The following is a 24106-nucleotide window of genomic DNA, read 5'->3' as shown; positions in this document are numbered from 1 at the left end:
TATAACCACTTCTCTTTATCCCCTCCAGAGTTCAGCTTCCCACTTTGGGAAGAAAGTAACCAACATACATTGGTTTTACTGTCAACATGCCTTATCACATTTTATTTTCTTAAAAGGTAATTATGAGACCCCACAAGAATATTTCTATTAAACCGTGGCCAAAGTACAGCCTTATGTTCATAGCTAAAATATTTTTTCTTTTTTGCGTCTTAAGATCAAGAAATTGTTTTTTAATGGAAAGAACATAGACTTTGATGACTAGTTTGAATCTTTCCTTTACCACTTGGTGAGTTTTTAACATGGAAAAGTGGGTTAACTTTCCTGAGTCACATTTGTCCAGATAATTAAAATAAAAAAAAAGAGCGGCACAACATTAACACAATTATCTGATTTTTTTGCACGCTTAGTAAGTGCCAGGTATTATTCTAGTTGTGTTTATACACTTTATGCCTTTTAATTCTTACAAGGATTTGGCATACCAGGCACTGTCATTCCCTCTTTACAGGCAGGAATCTGAAGACCAGAGAGGGTAAAGTAACAGGTCCAAGGTTGCCTAGCTCATAAATGATGGAACTGGCACTTAGACCCAGGCCTGTCTGGGCCAGTGCATCTGACCTCTCTACCGTCCTTCAGCTGTATGAAATAGGAATGATACTATTAATAATGTCCATCTTGTTTGATTTTTATGAGGATTAGAAATAATGTGTATGGAGCTCCTGGCAGAAAAGCTATTCCACAAGAGGCCCTGAACAAATGGTAATCATTGTTATTTTTTAAAAATCTCCATAAGTGAAAGTGACATGCCAAGACAGGTAAAAATGAGCACCTCAAAGGGAAAAGGTAGGATATGCATTCTACTCCCTTCATTTTGTTCGTTGGTTTGTGTGTTGGCTTGGTTTTCTTCTTTTCTAGTAGACAGAGGTTCTATTTCAAAGAATGTGTCACATTGTTTCTTTGATGATGGCACAAATGATAATCAGAACATTGGTTGGAACAGCTAATGTGCCATAGTAATACATCTCAAATTACAACAAAAATTAAGTCTGTAAAATGAGAACTTTTAGAATTTTTATTTATTCAGGGTTTACTGTTATCTAGAGAGCTTTGTTAAACTCAGAATTCCTGTATTTGTGATTTTGTTTTAAATTCAGGACTGTAGGAGAAAAGATAATGGTGCTAACTTTGAATATTAACTAGCTATTAGTTTTCCATGAAGCTTTTTTAAAAAAAAATTATTTATTTAGTTATTTTTGGCTGCGTTGGGTCTTCGTTGCTGCACCCGGGCTTTCTCTAGTTGCACAGCGAGCGGGGGCTGCTCTCCGATGTGGTGCACGGGCTTCTCATTGCGGTGGCGTCTCTTCTTGTGGAGCATGGGCTCTAGGCAAGCGAGCTTCCGTCCTTGTGGCACGCGGGCTCAGTAGTTGTGGCGTGCAGGCTGTAGAGCGCCGGCTCAGTAGTTGTGATGCACGGGCTTCGTTGCTCCGCGGCATGTGGGATCTTCCCGGACCAGGGATCGAACCCATGTCCCCAGCATTGGCAGGCGGATTCTTAACCACTGGGCCACCAGGGAAGCCCTCCCATGAAGCTTTTATTAAACAAATAGTTCACTTAAAGGGCTGTAGCCTTTGAGCTTGAGCCAAGTTTCCCCATTTCCAATTTTGCAACAAAAATTTCACACTTCTTTAGTTACTCTCGTGGCAGGAACTGGAATGCCAAAGGTCACCTTGATCTCAGATACCTTATCAGAAGAAAACTAAGTGTAGATTTTTGTTTCCCTTTAGTCTTTCCTCATGTTTCCTTGACAGAGTCACTTCAATACACTACAATACAAGCTGCAGTTTGGGATCCGTATTTCATTTTCCATTGGACTGATTTTCTTGTGTTAGTCATTTGAAGATATCTGGGGTGTTTGTTATTGTCCTGTTAAATTAAAAGCTATTTTCTTTAACAAATGTGTAAGTCATCTTTCTGTTTACCTAGGGTATGATAATTAAAATTAAGTGGATGTGAGCTTTTCTTATTGAATTTAGTATGTCTATTAAATACCTTCCTGCAACCCGTACTTTCAAGTCCTTTGAGAGATTGGGAAAATAGTTGACTGAAATAAAATAATGAGGCAGCTTACTGGTCATCCAGGTTACTAAAAATTAAAGCATTAAGGATAAACTGAAGTGATCACTCTGTTTTCACAAATATCATCCTGTACTTCCACCAAGATTTTGAAAGAAAGTAACCATTAAGTAGTAGAAAATAAAGAGTAATTGATAGTTGCCTATCTTGAGCAGTTGCTTTGACCATTCCATTATTGAATTTTCTTATAACTAAAATGTGGGGGACAGGTTTAAGCTAAATCTTTGATTCCTTCTACTTTAAAAAATATAATAGTTCTATGTGATATTTATTTATATCAACGAATATATAGAGCACTTACCTTAAAAATAACTTCCGAATGAGAAAGATGAAGTATATGAATTAAGAGGGAATAACATTGTACCTGATCAGTTATAATATGAAGAAAATTTATAAAATATACAGAAATTGCCTTTTTTAAGAAGCTATAAACAGTGTTCGATTTGTTAACAAAGGCTTGCGCCTTATCTAAAGAATCTTAATTTGGCTACACCAGAAAAATAGAAATTGTGTGGTATGATGTAGCCTAAAAACTTTTTTAACCCCATAGATACTCTTTTTCATGCAGGCAGTATTTCTGAATTTGGGATAAGTGTGCTTATTCTCAGATCTTTGTGCATGACCATAATTTACGGTCCAAGTAGCCTCCTTATATGAGCAAAATTACCAAAGATTTGTCTTTACCTCCCAAAAGAGGTATCAAATAATTCTACCCAGATCTGGGAAAAAGATGAATCTTGTTAGGTGCCATCAAATGGTATGTATTCGATGTACTTATGTAATAATTATACTACATGTTTAAGGGTAATGTAGTAGAATATGTAATTAAAATTATATATTATCCTAAAAGAATTTATTTTGATTGTTTTAAAATAGAAGGTGATTTAATAATGTGGGAGAGTTTATTTTCAGTTTTATAGTAAATATATTGATTTCTGAAATTTGGGATTAATACATAGTATATTTAGCTTGTATTAATACCGACTGACCGGGAACCTGTCAGACTAATAGTCTGTAGGTATATTATAGTTGTTTGTGCTCATTCTGTCATTACCTTTCCCTAGAAGGTAATATTTTTTTCATCTTTTAGCCTAATCTCAAGACCTCTAATACATTTAGTAGTATTTTCCAAACTGTTGGTCAGTTGTATAATTCTCAAGGAAATACTGGGTTTTGCTTGATAAACTTAGAGTATTGATTTGCTTTGGGGTTCCTGGCTTACGTTTTATTCTTTATCCCTAAAAGATACATGAAAAAGTTTTCCCCTTATCGTAAGCCCTGTAGAAATAGAATCAAGGAGCTGTTTACACATTTAAAATATGACTAAAATTTTAAAATCAAATGAAATCTAGCCCAGGAAAAATATAGGGCTTAGATTCTTTCATGACTTAGGAAGAATCCTTGTTTTGTAAAGTGTGCAAGGGTTTTTCTGGTTTATTTCTGTTTTGTTCAGTCTCCAGGACCTCCCAGTTTCAAGGGCACTGTGGGGCATATGTAGCATTTATTTGATGTATGCATGTGTATGCATATTCTCCCGCATCTGTCTCTGTGGCCCTATCCTTTGTGAAATCCTAGACCTTGTATTAGCGCCTAGTTCGTGATTCTTGGTGTTCTGAGAACAATTATATAATTTTTCTCAGGGTGTTTATTCCATGTGCGCTGTGAAAAAAAAAAAAAATGGGAGTTATTTTTTGGTAACCCTGCAGTTGCCTTTTTATTGGTGGATTTCTTTTTTCTTTTCCTGTGACCTGTGAATATCACCAGAGGTTCACTGCCAGTTTTGTGAGCCGCCCGCTTCAAATTGGAGGCAGGAAGGTATCCATTTTCATCAAGAGGATGACAGCGTCTCAGTCTCTCCGACCATCTGGAGAGAGGAACTTTTGGAGCAAAAGGGAACGGGGATTAAAAAAAAAATTATATTTAGCAGAAAAGGCAAGGGGGAAACCCAGTGAAAGTTAAACTATACCTTATGAATTTATGCTTTTCTACTGTGCTGTCTTCTTTAAAGCAAACATAAACAAGAAAATACACAAGCTATTTTTATAAAGGACCGGTTCCCCAAGTCTCCTGAGTATTAATAAACGAATGTAAGTAAATTAGGATTTTGGCAGTTTTTAAGTTTATTGAACATACAAAGATAATAAGAGCTATAAATGAGGGTTTTCCTCCCCCTTCCTGTGTACACACTGATTGTCGGGGGTCTGTGTAGATCTGGGCTTTTAATGGCCCTTTTCATGCATCTCTACAAAAAGCTAACACTATGGGAATTTAATATTCCAAGATCTGTGTGTCACCTTCTGAGATCTGGAGAGTGCATTCATTTTGTCTGTCTTTTTTGTCTCTCTGTCTCTCTTTCAATTTTAATTGAAAGGTAGACAAAACAGGAGAAGCTTGAGGCAGGTGTTTCTCTTTTCACCTTTTACACGCTCATGGGCCATTTGTGTTAAAAAAAAAAAAAAAGAATGCTTAGGCTCCCAGGACAACCCTATGGGTATTATATAATATATTTACAACCAGACCTAGTTCTCAATATTCTTGCCCATAACTGGAAAATATCACACCTGGTTTTCCATTCACACAAACCTACTCGGCCGTTTTTTGATTTTCTGTATTCGGAAAGGGGCAGTGTTTCCAGGGTTTGGTCGGATCTAGGATGGACGTGGTAGAAATTTTGCCTTTTGTGCCTGCTTCTTGTAAAGTCATGGACCTTGAGATGCTTTGGTCCAGGCAGCAAGCAAAACTAAATGGGCTCTTGTTCCCCAGGTTTATGCTCCGTCAGCCAGCACTGCCGACTACAATAGGGACTCGCCAGGCTACCCTTCCTCCAAACCAGCAGCCAGCACTTTCCCTAGCTCCTTCTTCATGCAAGGTAAGACACCACCTCTTCCGAAGGGAAATCCACGGGTCTTTTCATGTCATATATGGGACAGAAGAGTGCTGATCTGTTACTCAAGAAATGGAATAGGAGGCAAGTATAGAACACTGAAGGTCACGCTCTGTTATAGGAATTGAATTCATTAAAAATAAATTAATTAAAACTTCACTAAGACTTATTTTTTAAGTGAAAGCCACTTGAGAGATCATGAGTTAAGATTAGACTGGTTTGCTTACTTAGAACAGATTCTTCTTGGGGAATGGTCTTCCACGACTGATCTCTTCACTTCCCGGGAAGAGTATGTTTATATGTTTAGAAGAGTGTGTATTTTAAGCATCCCGGATTTAGCCTCCTAGGAACAAATTACCCTCATATATACCTTTATATAAAAATGTTGGACACTTACAATCACTTTTCGGCCTTTTGGCTAAGATCAAGTTTAGTATCTGTTCTTATCAGTAAAAACGTTGGCCACTTATTAACTTACAGGTAAGGACAAGTGTCCCATTGAAGATGAAGTGACCTATCTAAAGTCAGGAATATTATTTCATTACACAGCAAAAGCTCTATTCCAACATACTGACGGATTGAGGGCCCAAGACCCAGCTTTTTTCCCAGAAAAATATAGAAAATTACAGGTTCGTGGTAGATAAAGTATATTTAATGCATTTAATTGTCCAGTGTATTTAATTCAGTGCACACGGATGTGTGTTCCCCGAGCTTATAATCTCACCCCTGGTAATACAGCTCTTTCTGCTGCTTAGAAAAGACCAAGGTGGTTGAAATGACAGCAGCCCCTTATGAGAGGAGACCGTCCAGAGGATGCAGCTAAGGCTCCATTCCCTACACGCCTGGGACACTTATTGTCAAAATGTGATGATCTTGTTTCCAGGTTAATACTCCGAAATTCAGATGTGGGATTCACCAAGAACCCCTGTATGCAAACTTCACCCTTTTTGCATTGGCAAAGTGCCCTGGGATTTCCTTCTTCGTGCTCCTCCCGGAAGGACCATGCCACGGGAAGGGGAGCCACTTGGGGCAGTAAGCCCCAGGGAGGTGGCTTGGCATCTCCCTTAGGTTACAGTGGGCATACCCAAACTCACTCTGTTTCAGAGGGCTTTGTTTCCTTTCCCCTCAGGGTGTTAGCTCTTTTGAGTTGTTAGTTCACATGTGAAATTCCATGGAAAATCTATAAAATTGAACCGAATGGGTCCCCCGGGAATAGAGAGAATTGGTTCCACACGTAATGGAGCTCCTGTTGACCAGGGTCTTTTATCTTTGTGACCTGTCCTCGATGTCCCTTTCTCTCCAGGGGAGCAGCAGGTATGTCACTTGGGTGTGTTCTGTGCCATGACGAAAGGTGTATCCCCTTCAGCTATAGATAGCAGCCACTTGGGCACCAGCGCCTCTCTTTTATGACCAGTCAGAGAGTGTGTGCTGCCACTACCGGTGCTTATAGAGATTGCCAGCTCAAGGACTCCTCACTCAGAGCTGAATTTCATTGAGAAAATTGACAGAAGGATAGATTTCTTCTGTCTGCCTTCAGGAAGGTCACTTGCTTAAACCGTGCACACTGCAAGGAAAGATCAGGTTGAGTAAAGCAGTAGGCTCGTCTCCGTAGCAGACCACGCAAAACAAACTACGGGGAACAAATTTGCTTTTCTGCATATGAATACCCAAGAAGCAAAAAAAAAAAAAAAATGTTTTTTGAGTTGACATTTATGATGAGCACAATTAATTTGCACACATCTAATTCTATTCTTTCAAACCCACATTATGCCAAGATCATGGGATGTGATAAATATTAATTTACTGTGAAAAGCATAATTTATGTAAAATGTGTATTTTTGTAAGTCTGCATTGAGTAGAGTGTCTGTGTTAACAAATCCTAAATGTATTTCCTCGTAGGGCATCATGTCAGAATGTTTCAGGAGACTCTTTTTCAATGATAGAGATTCTCAATTTATTTGCCATGCATGTCATCTCTTTGAAATGTCAGTGGTCTTAAACTTCATGTTTGAATTTAAGATGACATCTGAACTTCCACAATCTCAGAGCTAAATCTGAAGTACATGAATAAGAACTTTTTAAAAAAGTCCTATGTTTTTACGTTATGATCACAGAAACAGTACGTCGTGATCCCATTTCACATCAGTGTCCTTCAGTAAGGGTCCACAGTGCCCTGAGAATTCAGGTCTTGAAGAAAATACAGTTTAGATGCAAGATATTCAGAGACTGTCAATAGCATATTTTATTTTATGTTATTTTTTTAGTAGCATATTTTAAACCCACTGTTGTGTGACCTCTTATTTTTAACTTTAGCTTCCACCTTCTAGTTGAAACTCTTTAGTTGTCAAAATCACAGACATGATTTTGCTTTCATAGTTCTTAAGACATCTCTGGATTATTCCTTCCTGCCCTGAAACCATTCCAGTTTTATGAATTCTAACTTCTGGGGTGAAAAACTCAGGGAAAAAAAGGCTTTATGAAATACAGTGTCAGATTTAACTTGCCTACTGCCTACATTTTCAAAAGGCCTTTATTAAATAACGTGTGAGGTGAAAATACTCTTATTTTCAAGGGAGCAATGCCTGCCATACAATTAACACCTAGCTGATGGCCTTGTATATATCTGGCATTTAATAATTTTTGTTAAACTATTGAAGGAAAGAAAACTTGAACTGAGCAGTAACATAGATGCTCTGCTCCCTTAATTTGAGAAACCCAGACCAAACAATAGCAATCTAGTAGTAACTTTGAGGCCAGTAGGTCCAGAGAGTAAAAAAAAATCTGTAGGAATATTTTTAATATGGTGTTAATAAAAGATTAACTTGGTATTAAAAGATACTTCATATAATTTCCATATAATTTTAAACCTCTTTTTAACACACAGTTTTATAAAATGCAGAGGCTCTCAAAATTGTCCTTACGGTAATATCTACCTTACGACATGTGTGTACCCTTTCAATTGCTACCGAAGGCTTAAGATAGCTATTTAACTATATACCAAAATACAAACATTTAAAAGGAAGTCAAAAACTCAGAACTATATACATGAGATTCCTCTTCCCTACATACCAGAATGTAATTCCAGCTTTAATTCCATCTACTCTGTGTGCCACAAAAATGAAATCCAATCTGAAATCAGAGATTTTTTTTCATTATTACTTATTTCTTTATACACTCTCAAAACTTGTAAGCGTGCCAACCCTGTAATATCTCAAGTGTTTTATTTTCACCCCAAAATTTAGGAACAGTTTAATTTTTAGTTGGTTCTCATAGAAAAAAAAAAAAAGGAGACTTCTAAGAAATGTTTTCTTTAGCATTAGCTACCTTGCTGTCTTGACATAGTTCTATGTAGAAATATGTTCTGTTCTTTTACAGTTAAATTTTTACTAAGAACCCTTTAACTCCGTTAAATATTTATATTTGTTTGGCAATATAGAGCCACTTGGGAAAAAATAATGAGACTGCCTTCTGATATAATCAGCTCACCAACACAAAGATGAATATACAACAGGCAGTCATTTTCCAGGATATGAAAACACCCTACTCTATAAGGCAAGGCTGAATGCCTCAGAAAAGTCATGGTTTTCTTTGTCCTTTACAGATGGCCATCACAGCAGTGACCCTTGGAGCTCCTCCAGTGGGATGAATCAGCCTGGCTATGGAGGAATGTTGGGCAATTCTTCTCATATTCCACAGTCTAGCAGCTACTGCAGCCTGCATCCACATGAACGTTTGGTAAGGCAGACTCACTTGGTAATGGGGACAACACAGCTAGTTTATTCAATCTCATCCTGTCTTTGCATGCATGTACACATGGACTCTATCGATGAATGTAAAACTGGCACATACCCGTTATTCTTACAGTTGTATTGTTTCTGCAATCAAAGACATAAACTCAATCAGATCACCTTCATAAGCCATATTCTCTGTCGCTGTTTTTCTGTTTATTGCGTTTTGTTCTGTGCTTTCTTTATCACAGTGTCATCTTCCCTTGGTACATAAATACATATTGTATTTGAGTTGCAGAATTTAAGCTGTGGTGGTTCCTTGGGGTTTTTTTTGTTTTTTTTTTGTTTTTGGTTTGGGGTGGGGGGTTTTGCTATCTGTAGTACTGAAGGATATACTGCAGGGGGCAGAGTGATAGCCAGTGGACTTTGAAAGTAGGTGATAACACATCTCCCACGGGCATTTCCATTTCCCCTTGGCCGGCTTCTGTAGCTGGTGACAGCTTTGAACTCTTGTACCACACCTGAAGGAAAGCGTTCATGTTTCCTATACACTCCCATCAGTAACAGCAACCATGGGGTTTCTATTTAGATCAGAGTCCCAATTTTCAGTATTTTAGCTATACTTCCATACCCTCCAATACTATACTCATCCATCCTAGTATGTGTCTTTATTCTGGAGGAAGTAACGCATCAGATGTTTTTCTAACCTCAAAAACTACCACAGCCCAGAACCCACTGATGAACTTAAGTCTATCACTAAATGGAGGAAAGAGTACTTCTAGATCATGAAGGTTTGGGATGCAGATAATATGGGACCCAGTATCTTGCGCAGTAAAATGGCTTTAAAAAAGGTATGAACCTCTAATCTTCTAAATGCAAAAGAGTATGAAAAATCCAGTTAGTGGTGCTTATATTACTACTCTCCATCTTGCGATGTGCTCCTTTTTCTTCTCCTAATACCCAGATTTATGTTTCTTTCTCTGTTCTAATATAGGAGATAGTACTTTCTGGATTTCTGTGGTCTTTATTCTCTTTTGCTCGGCCACCAGAGATATTGAAAAGATGACATATCCTATTCTGATGACTGAAAACATCCCAGAGGTTAAGATTTCCGATATCCTTTCAAATATCAATTTAGTTAGTCCTAGTGACAGAGACACTGGGAGGTCAGTTAGCTTAGCCTCAAATGAGAGATAAATGATGGAGATGGAATTGACCTTTTTTAAATCATCTCTCAAGTTTGAATGTGGAAATCACAATCTATCTTAAATTTCAGCACATCTTCAATAGATCGCAGATGCTTTACTTTCAAATTTCTTCTTCTTCCACCTCCTACTTAGAGTCATTAGCATGAAAGCTTAAAGAAATAGCACTTATTATTATACTAGAATTTCTTCTTGGCTAACATTTTTATTTCGCCATCATCATTTTGCACTTCTCTAAAGAACCCATGATCAAAATTGTGTGTGTCCTATATAGGCAAGGAAAGTTTTGATTACAAATAAAAGACTTCGGCACTGTACTATATGTTGGAATTTCCATTTGACATTTACTTTTCTTTGCTCCTGTATTTCTTTCTTCCTTTATCATGCTCTAGAACTTCGACTTAGGTGGTTTGATTTTTATCCCAATCGAGTTCACTGCATGGGGGAAGCATGTTGAAAATGCACTCAAATGCACAGAAAATGTAATTTTAAAAAGGAAACCAACTACACCCTTTTAGAAAAGTTTGCTGAACCAAAACAATATTATCAACCAGGAGGAAAGATCATTTTGAAGGAGTAACCCAATAGGTTGTATCAGATGCTATATTTATCCATCTCAAAACAGTTTTCATTCTTAACATGATCATTTAGCAGATCTTAGAGATGAGGGGTTTTGTTTTTCAGAAGGGCAAATGAATTAGGTCTCTGGTAATGCATCCTGATGAATTTTCTCACTGATAGGGAAACTATTGAATGATTATATCTAGTAATCATTGTGATTTCAGTAACTATTCAAAATTCTCTTGCTGAAGTGACTTCTAAAAATCTGAGAGTGATTGAGAATCATTTGAGTATACAGTAGGTGGTTAGTTACCTTTCACTTAAAAGTAATGGTAGTTCCTTAAAATTTTCATCTGGAGGGCTTCCCTGGTGGCGCAGTGGTTGGGAGTCCGCCTGCCGAGGCAGGGGACACGGGTTCGTGCCGCAGTCCCGGAAGATCCCACATGCCGTGGAGCGGCTGGGCTCTTGAGCCATGGCCACTGAGCCTGCGCGTCTGGAGCCTGTGCTCCACAACGGGAGAGGCCACAACAGTGAGAGACCCGTGTACCACTAAAAAAAAAAAAAAAATTTCATCTGGAGCTTTTGCCCAATTCTATACTGAACAAAGGAATAGTTTGAGAAAAAGAAGAAAGCTTTCCTTGGATTACTTTGGGTGTAATTTGGCCAAATTAGTATGTCTCTGAAGGTAGCACATTTTAGAAACATTATTGCCTTTATCACTTTATACTCTGTTATAATAGAACATGTAATCACAAAGCTTAAAATCCACATATATCGGTAGCAACTGTCAAGTCACCCATTTTGATTCTTTAAATCCCCTGAGCAGTTTCAGCCTCTACAACAATCCCACAGCTAATCACTACCATGTCACAGATACACATGCAAAATCACTCAGAAGAATGGAGTTTGTGGTTAAGCTTTGGGATGCGCTGTTGTAGAAGGTTTAAGTTTGGAATGACTTGGCAGAGTTCTTTTCAAAAATAGGATAGAGTCCCTGCAGTCTGGCATGGCTTAGGCATGGTCTTTGTACCACAGAGGGAAATAGTCCTGGGAGTCTGGAATTTTAATATAAAGGAAGTGCTGTTGTCGTTCATTGTTTGTAACATAAAGTCTTACTCCAGTGACTCTCACTGGGGGTGATTTTGCCCTACAGGGAACGTTTGGTGATCTCTGGAGACATTTTGGGACGTTACAACTCGGAGGGGCGTGGTGCATATAGGTGCTGCCGGAATCTAGCGTACAGAGACCAGGGATTCGGGAAACATACTACAATGCGTAGGAGGAACCCCCCTACACCCACACCCAACCCCTGCCAAGCAAAGAATGATCTGGCACAAAAGATCAACAGTGCCAAGATTGTGAAACCCTGCTCTAGCCCAAAGTTTGACTACGTTATTCTTAGTATGTGCTAACAATTATATTTTCTACTTTGTGAATTATCAACCCATAGGTTGATAAAAACATCACTCATGGAAACATTTTCAACACTTAATCTGTCAGTAGACTCCAAATACACTATAATTGGGTATCATAAGTAAAAATAAATAAACAAATAGTGGGCATGTAAAACCATAACACTTTGTCATACTTCCCCTTTCCTTTGCCTTTGTGGCAAGCAGGGTAGACAGTATTAATAGCTGAAGTAAGAAAGACTAAGGGGAGTGCTTATAGTTGATCCCTAAATACTCTTAAAGAGACATTATTCACATATCACTAATATTTTCTGTGGTGTTTTTATTACGTCTTTGAGTGACAGTAGTTGTCAAAATCGTTTTCTTTGTAAAATAGTCTAGTTATAAATCTCATTAACTTCTTTCAGCATCTAATTTTCTATGAGTCTCTAAAAATTACTGATTTACATGGATTGCATTGGTTTCCCCATTAAAATCTGTGGGGAAGAACTTTTCTCTTTATTCTCTGAACTCAGTAGTAACCCTTTGTCAAATCCTGAATTACTGCACATTTTACGCCAAGTTGAAAGGGTCTAAAAGTTCTCACTGATGCAGTAATCTTTTTCCTGTCTCATCCTGTCATTATTGTAGTTATTTAACTATTTTTCAAAATGCTTTTTCCTCTGTTTTGATTTTTGCAAGCTTGGGACTGATTTATAAGGTTTCTCTATGCTTCAGAAACTCAGCATGGAATAGGACTGGGTAGAAATGAAATCAAACCATCTTTTTTTACTTTTCTTTTTCTTTTTCCATAGTCTGTTTCTTTTTTCCACATTATTATAGTCTTTAGCTCTCAAGCAGAAATAGCTCTTCTAAGTTTGGTCTTCCATGGCTTATCCAGTTTTTTAGGTCAGTCGTACTATGGAATGGGCCCACTCTATCATTCTTTGGAGAAAATTTCGTGGACTACGTGGGGTATTCTGTAAGTGCCAAGTAGAAATGAGTTTAACAGGTGGCCTAAGGAATTTTTGGTCAAGCAAAGATGTCCATGAAATTTTAAAGTTTGAAAGGCATTCTTGGGAACTTGGAATGGTTTAAGGGCATCATCCCAACTTTCTCACTGAAGTTGTCCTTTCCGTTGGACTATTTGGAGTGTGCAGAGGTAATATTTTCAAAGGCATCTGCCATGTCATTGGCAAACTGACTCCAAAATGTAGATTCATTTTCTAAACTGTTTAGTTGTCTCTCAGATAAGTAGCATTTCAGTCCACTGTTTATTAAACACGAGCTGGTAACCTGTTGTTCTTTGTTCTTTGTTCATAGGATGAGTGTGTTTAGCACTCAGCCACAAGTAGTGGGATGCGGAGCTATGAGCTGTATTCCCTCCCCTTGAAGAGTTTACAGTTTCGGTGGAAATGCTCTTGAAAGAGAAAGCATGGAAAAGCAACATTTAATTAAGTGTTTAATGGCGCAGTGCAGAATGTAAATGCATTAGGGATTCAAAGAGACGAGATTATGAAAGAGTTGGAAGTAGTAAGGGACCCTCAAGGAAGAGATAGAACCCAAGATGGGCCTCACGAAATAACTAGGGGATCCCAAGACACAGTGTGTCCACGCTTTAATCACCCCTGACTTTCAGCATCATATTCAATCTCTTAATTTCAGCAGAATCTCCAGTAATGATACAATAAAGATCCATAGCCCATTAATATACTGCATATAAAGAAAAAGTATTATATTTTAACTTAAATATTTTTCCTTTACATGTCTGTAATACATTCAAATGCCTATGAGAATAACTTTTTAAGCTACTTTCTTGTCATGAAAAAGAAAATAGCTCCATTTTTGTAAATAACCATGGTTTTGCACGTAACCATGTCTCTGTTAGTGATCTGCTGCTTGTACAGCACTTATAGGCACTGTGAGATGCCCCAAGAAAAGCAGCTTATTTGGACACTAGTATGATAGTCGGACCCAAAGCTAAGCCTTAAAGTAAATGATTCTGTAAAAGGCGATGTTCTTTTTTCATAGTCAACTCTGGCGTATTGCTAAGGGAGAGGACCTATAAAGAAAGAAGTAAAATAAGTCATTCTCCGTTCGTTTGTTCCAGTGTAATTCAACACAGTCATTGATGTAAGGCTTTATGTGTTAATGCTTTAGAGAGATATTTAGTCATTACTGCTTTTAAAATTTTTCATTTACCATTTTGTTCTTGCTGGAGTTCAGAAAGATGATCCAGTTTGGCAGAAAGAAGATTTGAGACTGGTTATTCTTGGTCAGTTTGTATTCAGAAGGTCAGGATGAAGTGTAATGTAAACGCTGTGGGTCATGGTGGTGTTTTATTCATTATATTATGGAATCTTTCGTACTTGAACAATAAGCCATACAGAAAAATAATAGTGGTGGTGGTCTTTTATGTTGCTGAAGTCCTAGACATGCCTTTAAGCAGTAATTTTTATATTTAGAGATCGTGATCATTTCTCAAGGTCCAGCATTGCCATTATATTCCTCTAGATTTGATGCAAACCCAAACCAACTATGCCTTTGTATTTTATTATTTGAAAACTGAAAGCTGTCAGAGCTAAGCAAGATGTATTCTTGGATATTTTGAAATTCCGAGGGCTGTCTCCATTGCAAAGCGAAGAGTTCTGAAAGAAGTGTTGGAAAACTAATCCACCAGATGTTTTGTGATTAAATATGGCCTCCTTTTTCTGCTTCTTGCCACAGAGCTATCCATCACACTCCTCAACAGACATCAATTCCAGTCTTCCTCCGATGTCCACTTTCCACCGTAGTGGTACAAACCATTACAGCACCTCGTCTTGTACACCTCCTGCCAACGGAACAGACAGTATAATGGGTGAGTCTTGGAAACGCCAGTTCTGTTGCCGACAGCCAGTGTCAGGGTTTAATAATCAAGGACCTCTCCCCACCCCATCACTGAACAGTAATCAAGCAATGGATTTTTATCACATAACCAAATGAACAGACAGATGAACCAAACACAAATTGTCATTGGCTTGACTGTAATCACTTTTTTTGTCCCAAGAAACTGAAATTTGGCCACTTTCTCCATTGTGAGTGATTAGATCGAATAAAGGTTTAAATAGACCAAAACCACCTTGCCTCTCACAGTCTCGAACAGCTAACAAAGTGAACTTTAGTAAGACGAACCATTGAAGATTAGTAAGATAGAAGGCATAATAGCTCTAAATAGGAGTTATTGATCGCTTCTCAAGTTCCAGTCACTGTGCAAAGCTTTTAACCGTAACACACCACTGTCTTCTGAAAACTAGCTCATGTGACATTTATAGATTGTTATTAACAACTAGATGGCTTCACCTTATGGAGACTGTGGCATCGTTGAGTCCTCCAGAGGGGACGAAGTGTTTGCTGACTTATGGGAGAGGAGATGCCTGGGCATCAATGGGCCAGGAGTTATTTGCTGCTTTTTCGCAGCAAATTCACTGATAAGTTACGACCCAAGCAGAGTGCCTCTATCGAATAAACTGAGCCATCATCTTCTCAATTTTCATGATGTCCATTATGGTCCGCTCCCTAGGATGGATGGTTAGCCCGTCAACTCTCTTCTTCTTGAGGGAAGAGCCAGGCAGGGCATGCAGCTGCCCCTGGAGGGAGAGTCCGGGTTAGCGGTGAGGCAGCCACCACCTTCTGATTCTGCCTCTGACAACCCTGTCATTCAGATGAGTGGCACAGCCTGACGCTTCGGGGTCTTATTAAAACCTCAGACTCCCGTTGGCCGCCACCTCCTCTGGCTGTAGCTCAAACCCACCCCTAGCTCGGCCTTACGATCACTTCTAGTGGGTCCAGTTACTGATGAGCGCACTAACTGTACATTTTATAGAGAAGACTGTATGACAGAAGAATACTGCTGTTGAGTCTCCTCAGCTCTTCGCAGTTTTTTTTTTGTTTTTTGTTTTTTTTTCATTTTCTTTAGTCTCTGGAACTTTGGGAAGTGGCATGAATCACTTATGAGGGGGAGGGTTTTTGATGAACGAGAAGAGATGTGTTTTGAAATGTTGCAAATATAATTCTGCTTAAATAATACACTCCCTGCTTACTCAATAATATACTTCACACTTGAGATGAGCCACCTAGCAGCCCTTCCCTTCACCGCCATGTCTCACTAAGAGGCGAATTTAGGAAGGAGTTTCCATTTTTGTAACTTTCATAACAAAGCCTCTACCAATGCGTTGCATCAGTTTGACCTTGGAGAGCTACGGGCAGAGGTCGAGTGGGGAAGTTTTGTTAGCTATCAACGCAGTTTTGGCAGATCCGAAAAACAAGAAGAAAGAAAGAAGTGCAGAACTGAAAGAGTGAGAAAAGCATATTTCACTTCAATGTGGTTTGACAAATGGAAAACCCCTTTCTGCAGTCACGAGGTCTAGTTATAAAGAAGGATGACCGGTCATTCATCCTCTTACAAGGCACATTTCCTGTCTACTTATGGTTTGAGTAATTTTCTTTTTTTAGGAAGGTACAAAGGTAGAGCAAAAGCTTGAGTTGAGGAAAGCAGACCTAGGCACCATTTGAAAAAAAGTTTATATTGACTGATTTGCCAAACGGTCTTTTTTTTTTTTGGCTGCATTGGGTCTTCGTTGCTGCACGCAGGCTTTCTCTAGTTGCGGTGAGCCAGGGCTACTCTTCATTGTGGTGCGCGGGCTTCTCGTTGCAGTGGCTTCTCTTGTTGTAGAGCACGAGCTCCAGGCATGCAGACTTCAGTAGTTGTGGCACGCGGGCTTCAGTAGTTGTGGCTCGTGGACTCTAGAGCGCAGGCTTAGTAGTTGTGGCGCGTGGGCTTAGTTGCTCTGTGGCATGTGGGATCTTCCCGGACCAGGGCTCGAACCCATGTCCCCTGCACTAGCAGGCGGATTCTTAACCACTGCGCCACGAGGGAAGTCAGGACTTGGGCAGAAAGAGATATTACGAGATGGTGTGATTATCCTCCACGAGCTGTGGTCAGCAGAGCCACGACAAGTCTCAGTGGGAATGGAATTTGCTTTATGTAAGCTGCTTGGCTCATGACTGGCTTGTAGATGAACAGGAATATCTACTCTCCTTCATTTGGCCTGGGCGGTTAGGGCAATAATAGGTGACTTCTACATACTAATGGGCTCAGCTACATCCTAAAGATGGACTTAACTTTTTATCCAGACCAAAGGGCCCTGTTTAAGTGGAGCGGGGTCTAGACAATAATAAAGGAGCTATAATTTTCAAAGGGAAAAGTGTGCGATTTGGGAACCCAGAAAATGCTTTTTAGGAACAACTTTATTGCATAAATTACTCTATCATCATGGGTGTACTTGTCAAAATCACTAGCAGCATCTGAGAAAGCTTTAGAATCATTTCGGGACATAAGTAGACATGGTAATTCAGCTTTCTGGAGGAACAGATCTTTATTAATTTGCATACATACAATTATTACTTTAGGGTTACTTTAGGGGAGAACATTCTAGAGTGTTCATCCCTAAAATAATACATCCTCAAATTCCTTAAGTTAAAATACAGAGGAGAATTTAAGTATGATAGTAAACCTTAATATTGCACAGGGTCCGAGTTGCTCCTGGTTCTTTGCACTTTATTATTTTTTTCTTTGCACTTTAATTCTCCTAGGCTTTAGTTCGATTTTCACAGTGTGGTAGAAGCCAGGGATGGCAGTATGTCTGTGTAACAAGAAGATTTCTCTTCTGATGTTAGTGATACTTCCCTAACAAACAGTATGGATTAATAGGATACATCTGTAGACTTTTGAAAATATTTGGCATATACTCACTCATTCTGAAATGCAGGAAATAAAGAAATATTACATTGCCTGTATCTCAAAGAACAAACAGAACTAATTAAATAATTGGTAAATAGGGAACACATAGCCTGACACATGTTTGAGATTACACACATGATTCTGTAGAAAATGACTGTAAGCAATACTAATGCCGTAAGAATGGGGTTCAAGCACTAACACATGGACATCACATTTTTCAAGTTTTCTTGGTGAAAAGTTGCAAGGCAATGCAGTCTTTTCATAAATGGCGTTGATGTCTTAGGAAGTGGCTTTTTCAGTTCAGAGGAAGATCATTGCTCCCTCTCTCAGTTTCATGTTATACCGTGTCTTCCTGGCAGTCAGTGATTGTCCTCAACCAGTGACAGGACAACAAAATGCATGTGGAGTGAGATGTAAGCTCCAGAATCATCAGAGGGTAACCTCTCTGGAAACATGCTCCTTTGCCTCCGGCTCTGTCCTCTGCATCTGAAAGATGGAAGATGCTCACTGAGGTTCAGGATGGCTGTGTTTGACTTGGAGGGATAGCCGTTGTTTCTTGTTTTGTTTTCTTTTGCCCTTTAATGCCCAATATCATTTTTTGAGAAATGCTTGGAAGGACAAAGCTGACTCAGATTTTATTAACGACAGGATTTTCTTTTTTTCTTTTTGCGGTACGCGGGCCTCTCACTGTTGTGGCCTCTCCCGTTGCGGAGCACAGGCTCCGGACGCGCAGGCTCAGCGGCCATGGCTCACGGGCCCAGCCGCTCTGCGGCATGTGGAATCTTCCCGGACCGGGGCAGGAACCCGTATCCCCTGCATCGGCAGGCGGACGCTCAACCACTGCGCCACCAGGGAAGCCCATCGACAGGATTTTTTTAAAGTGACACATTCATCCATGGATTTTTGAAAGAATCGTACAGTAAAATATTTTACTTGTGGCATGTAGACCACTACTTTTCTGCGAAGCCTTGCCAGCAAACTCCGGAGGTTGCATTAGGCATGTCTGACTTAGAAGGGTCTGTTTAGCACCCTGAAATTACATGAATATAGTGCATGGAACACACCGTGGATTCTTAGTCGTTCACCTGATGGGGCAGCCAGTTAAGGATAGAAGCTAAGTCTGAGGGCTTCAAGAGTTACCACCATCAGAGCCTTTCAACTTCATTCCTAAAACTCTTTCAGTGTAATGCTGCTCAGTGTACTTTAGAATCACTACAGTCCAATAATGCCTCTACATGTGAGCATGCATACAGAGGAGGAAATGTACTTAGTTATTAGATACCAGCTCTAGAGGAGAGAGATGTCTAGAAGATGGTAGTCATATACATGGTACATGTAGGTACGTACTGTCTGCATATTTCCTTCCTACCTGCCTTATCCAATAGCCCTTCCTATTCAAAAGGGTTGAGAGACCCACCTCAATCCCCTGAGACTAACACAATCCCCTTAGACTACCCAAGGACAAGAGCGCTTCAGTTACCCACTGGGAGATACCATTTGTATACATTCAGAGGGTGTGAGCGCTTGTGGTTTGGGGCTACACACCCTCCCTTCTTCTCAGAGGGAATTGGGCATAGAGCTAGCATAATGGTTATAATAACTGTTATTGTTTTATTAGTCTTTAACCGGCCTGCTTTCTAAAGCATGGTATTTGCCATGTTTTTAAACCTCAAACCAAACAGTGTTGAAGGAACAGACTTCCAAGATTGATTGAATGCAACATATGCTAAAGATTACCCTGGAATATCTATCTGGTTCATGGATTAATCTGGCTTCCAACTTTCACTTCTAATGACATGTTTGTATGACACGATGCGTTTTAGTATGTGGCTTTTCTAGTAGAAACATTATGTCCGTTTCCCCTTGAGGACTTGGTTTCACAGTAATTTTATTATGAGAGTAGTCACATAAGATTCACTTTGTCTTTTACAAGAATCTTGAGCCTTCAAATACAGTTGGGTGATGAACAGGCCCAGAGCCTAAGAGTAACAGGAATTTTATCCAGCAGTGTCGTGGCATCTTAGTTACAAAGACCACCAACGGAGAACAATAAACTAGTTTGATTTAAGTCTTCTCATCCGTTTCCTGCGCATGGTCAGGGGGCCCAGCTTCCCCCCTGAATTCCTAGGAATCCCTCCTGCTAAAAATGAGTACGTCGTAGCCTAGATGTAAGTTTTTATTCTAAAATTGTAGGTCGTAGGAAGGCTGGAAATGCTCCTTCTTTTGTTATCTTTGTAGAGAATCTCATGACATTGTTAGGCTGCTTCTTCTAGTTTAAGAACATGAGGGTCACTTGGACACAGTTCAGAAAAACTTAAGCTTTTAAAACCATCATCTTCTTTCAGACAAAGGCACTATGAATTGCACCTCTTCATCCTTTTATATCTTCAGGATGTGCCCAGCCTGGGATTCTGGGTGTGCAGTAAAGGGGTAACACATCTTCCAAATTCTGGTTTACAGCAGTCAATCCCCAGACACTACTCATCCTGATGTTTGGATTAGGGTATGTCTAATGGAAATTGCCATTTTCCCCAAAGTGGAGTTTGAGACCGAGGGTGGTCCCACCTGTAGCTGAAAAGACTAAACCCTTCTTTTTGCTCCATCTTCTAGCCAGCAATAGCACCTGTGTTCAAGCCATATGAATAATGCTTGGGTGGCTGGCAGTGTCAAATCCTCCTACAAAATTACAGTTCCTCTTAATAACTTCTCATCTTCCATTCATATTTATGTTACAGCTCTACTTAGAGACTTGATTTTTTTTTTTTCTTTTGAGCTAGAGAAACTGATAAGAGCTAAAATAACACGAGAAATCCATCCAGTCTTTACCAAGCAGGGCGGCAATAGTTTTTCTCTTTATTTCTGTTATCTGGGCATTTTGGTAATTTCTGATAATATCAGTTGACAAAAACTCAGGCCTGGAATAGTAATCAAGTCCTGTTACATTGAAGGTGGGAAAGTGGATTTGATGAGCACACATTTAATGAGGAGTGTAGTTTGCTAAACATGACCCGTTTCTTCAATATAGAAGAAATTTTGCTATTTGAGAATTAAATATATATTCACTTTCTGATTATTTATGCCCTTTCGCATAACAGGCACACAACTACAAAGAAATCTTCAGGAGAAGGACCCATGTAGCTGAACATGTTTAGGGACTCTTGAAAATGTGTCTTCTCCAGTGTTTCCTGGAACAGAACAAAAGGCATTCCAAGTGAAAGGGCAAACTGGTCCCAATAAACTGCTTTGAAATTTAAGCCCTGGGGGTGGTTCTCCAGCTGTTGCAAGGTAGAATGGCTGGCTGTATGTTAAAAAATAGTCTGCTCTTATCAGTGGCTTCCATGAGCAGCCTTTGTAGTTTTCTGAAACATTTTCATGACAACATAATGTAAGGCGCTAAATCCTGTCTTTCTGTTATACTTCCTGAGTTCTAACATCTCCCTGTATAAAACAGGCACTAATAGAAAGTTTAGTTAGAAAGGTGTAGTATGAAAAGGTCGTAAGGATTGTATCTTATCTCTTCTAAAGTATGATTTTTATGCCCTATATAATTTATTTTTGGATTAGGCATATTCATTTTTTCTTTTTTTTTTTTTTTTTTTTTTTACAGTAGGTCCTTGTTGGTTATCTATTTTAAATATAGCAGGGTGTACATGTCAATCCCATACTCCCAATGTAAAAAGAAAAGAGATGCAAATGAACTTATTTACAAAACAGGAACAGACTCACAGATTTAGACAATGAATTTATGGTTACCAGAGAGGGAAGGGTGGGAGGAAGGGATAAATTGAGAGTATACTTTATTTTTTAAATGTCTCTAAAATATTTTTATTGGTTTTTAATTCTTTCCGTTTGGTTTCACGAAAGTATATTTTAAAACACTTATTATTCTCATTTTAAAGCTGTTCAAAGAATTAATCTTTTGAAAGCTACTACAGCAGCAAATTTTATCCATAACAATATCTTATCCTATTTGAGTTTAGTTTCTTTGTTAGGTAATGTAATTTTTTTCTCTTGTGGCTCTGAGTTTTCATTTCATGAAGATCTGTTTTCTAGTCAAGCAGATATCACAAATTATTTTGACTGATAAATCTAATTTTAAGTATATATGATAATATTGCTTCTGGGGGGGGGAAGAAAAACAAATATATACGTATAATTGCCCCCAGATACCATGGTAATACATGCTAAAAAATGTTAGTGCTCTTTGTGTTTTCAAAATCTTTATTATTTTCTCTTTAGAATTGTCTTAAGTTTTAAAAGAACTCCTTGATGCAGAAATTTTTATTTTCACACCAGATATAATTTCAGTTATCTCTTATATTAAGTATTTTTAGCACTCTTGATCTCTGAGTTCCTTCCACTAGCTGAATTGTATGATGTCAGACCCTCATTTCAAAGAACTTTCTTATACATAAATTCCTTAGTACTAGCAACTAATATATTTTTATTATTATGAATTTGTGATAAGAATAAGAATAGGTTTGTTTTGTCAGAAGGTGATTGTGTTCTTTGTATCACATACCAGTTTTCTTTCAGTTTTAGTAATTAACAAATGAATGTGGGTGTGAGTTTTGTTAACCAAATAAAGCACACATCAAAAGATTATCGAACTATCATACCTAACATATAAATATGTAAAAATAACAAGCATAATTTAACTATGCTAAGCAGAGGTCAGGATAAGCTAGAGACGAAGATAATTTGACCACTTGCGATCTGATCCCGCAACTGTATTTTACAGATCTGGAAGCTGAAGATGTCACATTTGCCAGAAGGGTTGCTTTCTTGGGTTGAGGATGGGGCTGGGAATTTTTCTTAAGTTTTAAATGTGTAATGAAGTTTTGCTTGGGTTAATCAGTTGATTTAAGATTTCCTTTTCTTATTTCACAAAATAGTGAGAAACATCTTCTCCTGGAGCTTAATAGGTTTTATTTAAATATTATATCTATTTGCTTATGCTGAGGCCTTAATAAATGTAAAAGAAGACCACCACTGGCTATACCATTTTATAAAGGCAAATTACTTCCAAAAGACACTTGTTAGATAGAGCTGGCTTCGAATTATATACCAGAACCTATATGCCTTTATTAACAGTACAGTCATCCTTCAGTATCCTTCCAGCAGATTGGTTCCAGGACCGCCCAACAGATACCAAAATCTGAGGACACTGAAGTCCCTTTATAAAAGGGCACAGTATATGCATATAACCCTTGCACGTCCTCTCATATGCTTTAAGTCATCTCTAGATTATTTATAATACCTAATACAATATAAATGCTCTGTAAATAGTTGCCACTAACAACAAATTCAAGTTTTGCTTTTTGGAACTGTATGGAATTTTTTTTTTTTTCTGAAGATTTTTGATCCGAGGTTAGTTAAATCCTTGGATGCTGAATCTGTGGATACAGAAGGCTGACTGTACTCTTTGTTCATCTATTTTGTAGGTAGAAACACCAGTGTTTAAGATAATAGAGATTGCTTCATCATCATGTGGACTGACTTTATCTCCAGAATTTGAGACAGCATTGACTTTTAGTAGCTAAGGGTTCAAATTCTTTAAATGTGAACACAGACTTAAAATATGTGGAGAATATATGTTACTTAAAATATTAAAAATATTTTCCCTCCTAGGAAGGCAGGCCTGTTATACATTTTTTTGTTTTATTTTGTTTATTGTGGAACTCTGAGAGGAGTATCTCATTTTGCTGTATAGTAAAAAAAAAAAAAGGTTTTTTTAAATTTGAAAGCAGATGTAAATCATTCCTGAAGATAATTTAGTTTACTATATAAAATATAAAGAAAAGGCAAATTCTGAGGATTTCAGGGACCTGAAAGTACGGCACACTTTTTAGCAATGACCATCATATGCTCACCTGCTACTGTTCACCACCAACCACTCATATACAACCAGGGGGAATGTAATAGCAACTAAAACACTTTATCTTTAAACCAGGGTGTCAGGTTTGTATTTTATCTGTAAAAAAATGTAACATGAATATATTTGACATCTACCTCAGCAAACAAATTAATGCTAATTAAAGATTAATGTGTTGTAATTAGCATTAAAAATGCAATTAAATTGTGAGTAAATGGACCAGGAATAGAAAATCATTTGGCGTCTCACTGCCTGGTTTTTCATATTCTGCCTTTTGTTTTTGCAGCAAATAGAGGAAGCGGAGCAGCAGGCAGCTCCCAGACTGGAGATGCTCTGGGGAAAGCACTTGCTTCGGTGAGGAAATATTGACTTTGGACTTCATATGTACCATGGCAGAAGGGTGAACTTGAATCAGAAGTGGACATTTAGAATTTTAGAAAATGGATGGCAAATAGCTTTGATTTTTGGAAAGGCTAGCTTCCTTGCATAATGATCATTGGAAAACTTGAGGAGAGAACTCTGAAGATTCCAGCGGATGGCTGGTCTTCCC

At 38.4% G+C, this 24106-nt stretch overlaps 1 protein-coding gene and 1 pseudogene across 22 annotated transcripts in view; both read left to right on the top strand.

Moving 5' to 3' along the window:
• Positions 1-24106, top strand: part of TCF4 (transcription factor 4) — a 359688-nt gene that overhangs the window by 297985 nt on the left and 37597 nt on the right. For all 22 annotated transcript variants that reach the window (XM_022584419.3, XM_022584426.3, XM_022584420.3 and 19 more), the window contains 4 exons: positions 4894-4999; positions 8616-8749; positions 14627-14759; positions 23843-23910. In XM_022584419.3, the coding sequence (XP_022440127.1) occupies positions 4894-4999; positions 8616-8749; positions 14627-14759; positions 23843-23910 (441 nt within the window). The remainder of the gene's footprint in view (positions 1-4893; positions 5000-8615; positions 8750-14626; positions 14760-23842; positions 23911-24106) is intronic.
• On the top strand, positions 5413-5585 carry LOC115803008 (U2 spliceosomal RNA; annotated as a pseudogene).

Source organism: Delphinapterus leucas, chromosome 14 (assembly GCF_059928025.1).
Source record: "Delphinapterus leucas isolate spDelLeu-1000000601 "Yukka" chromosome 14, BTC_Dleu_Yukka2, whole genome shotgun sequence".
In the NCBI taxonomy this organism is placed as follows: Eukaryota; Metazoa; Chordata; class Mammalia; order Artiodactyla; family Monodontidae; genus Delphinapterus; species Delphinapterus leucas.
This window is presented reverse-complemented; position numbering and strand designations above follow the sequence as displayed.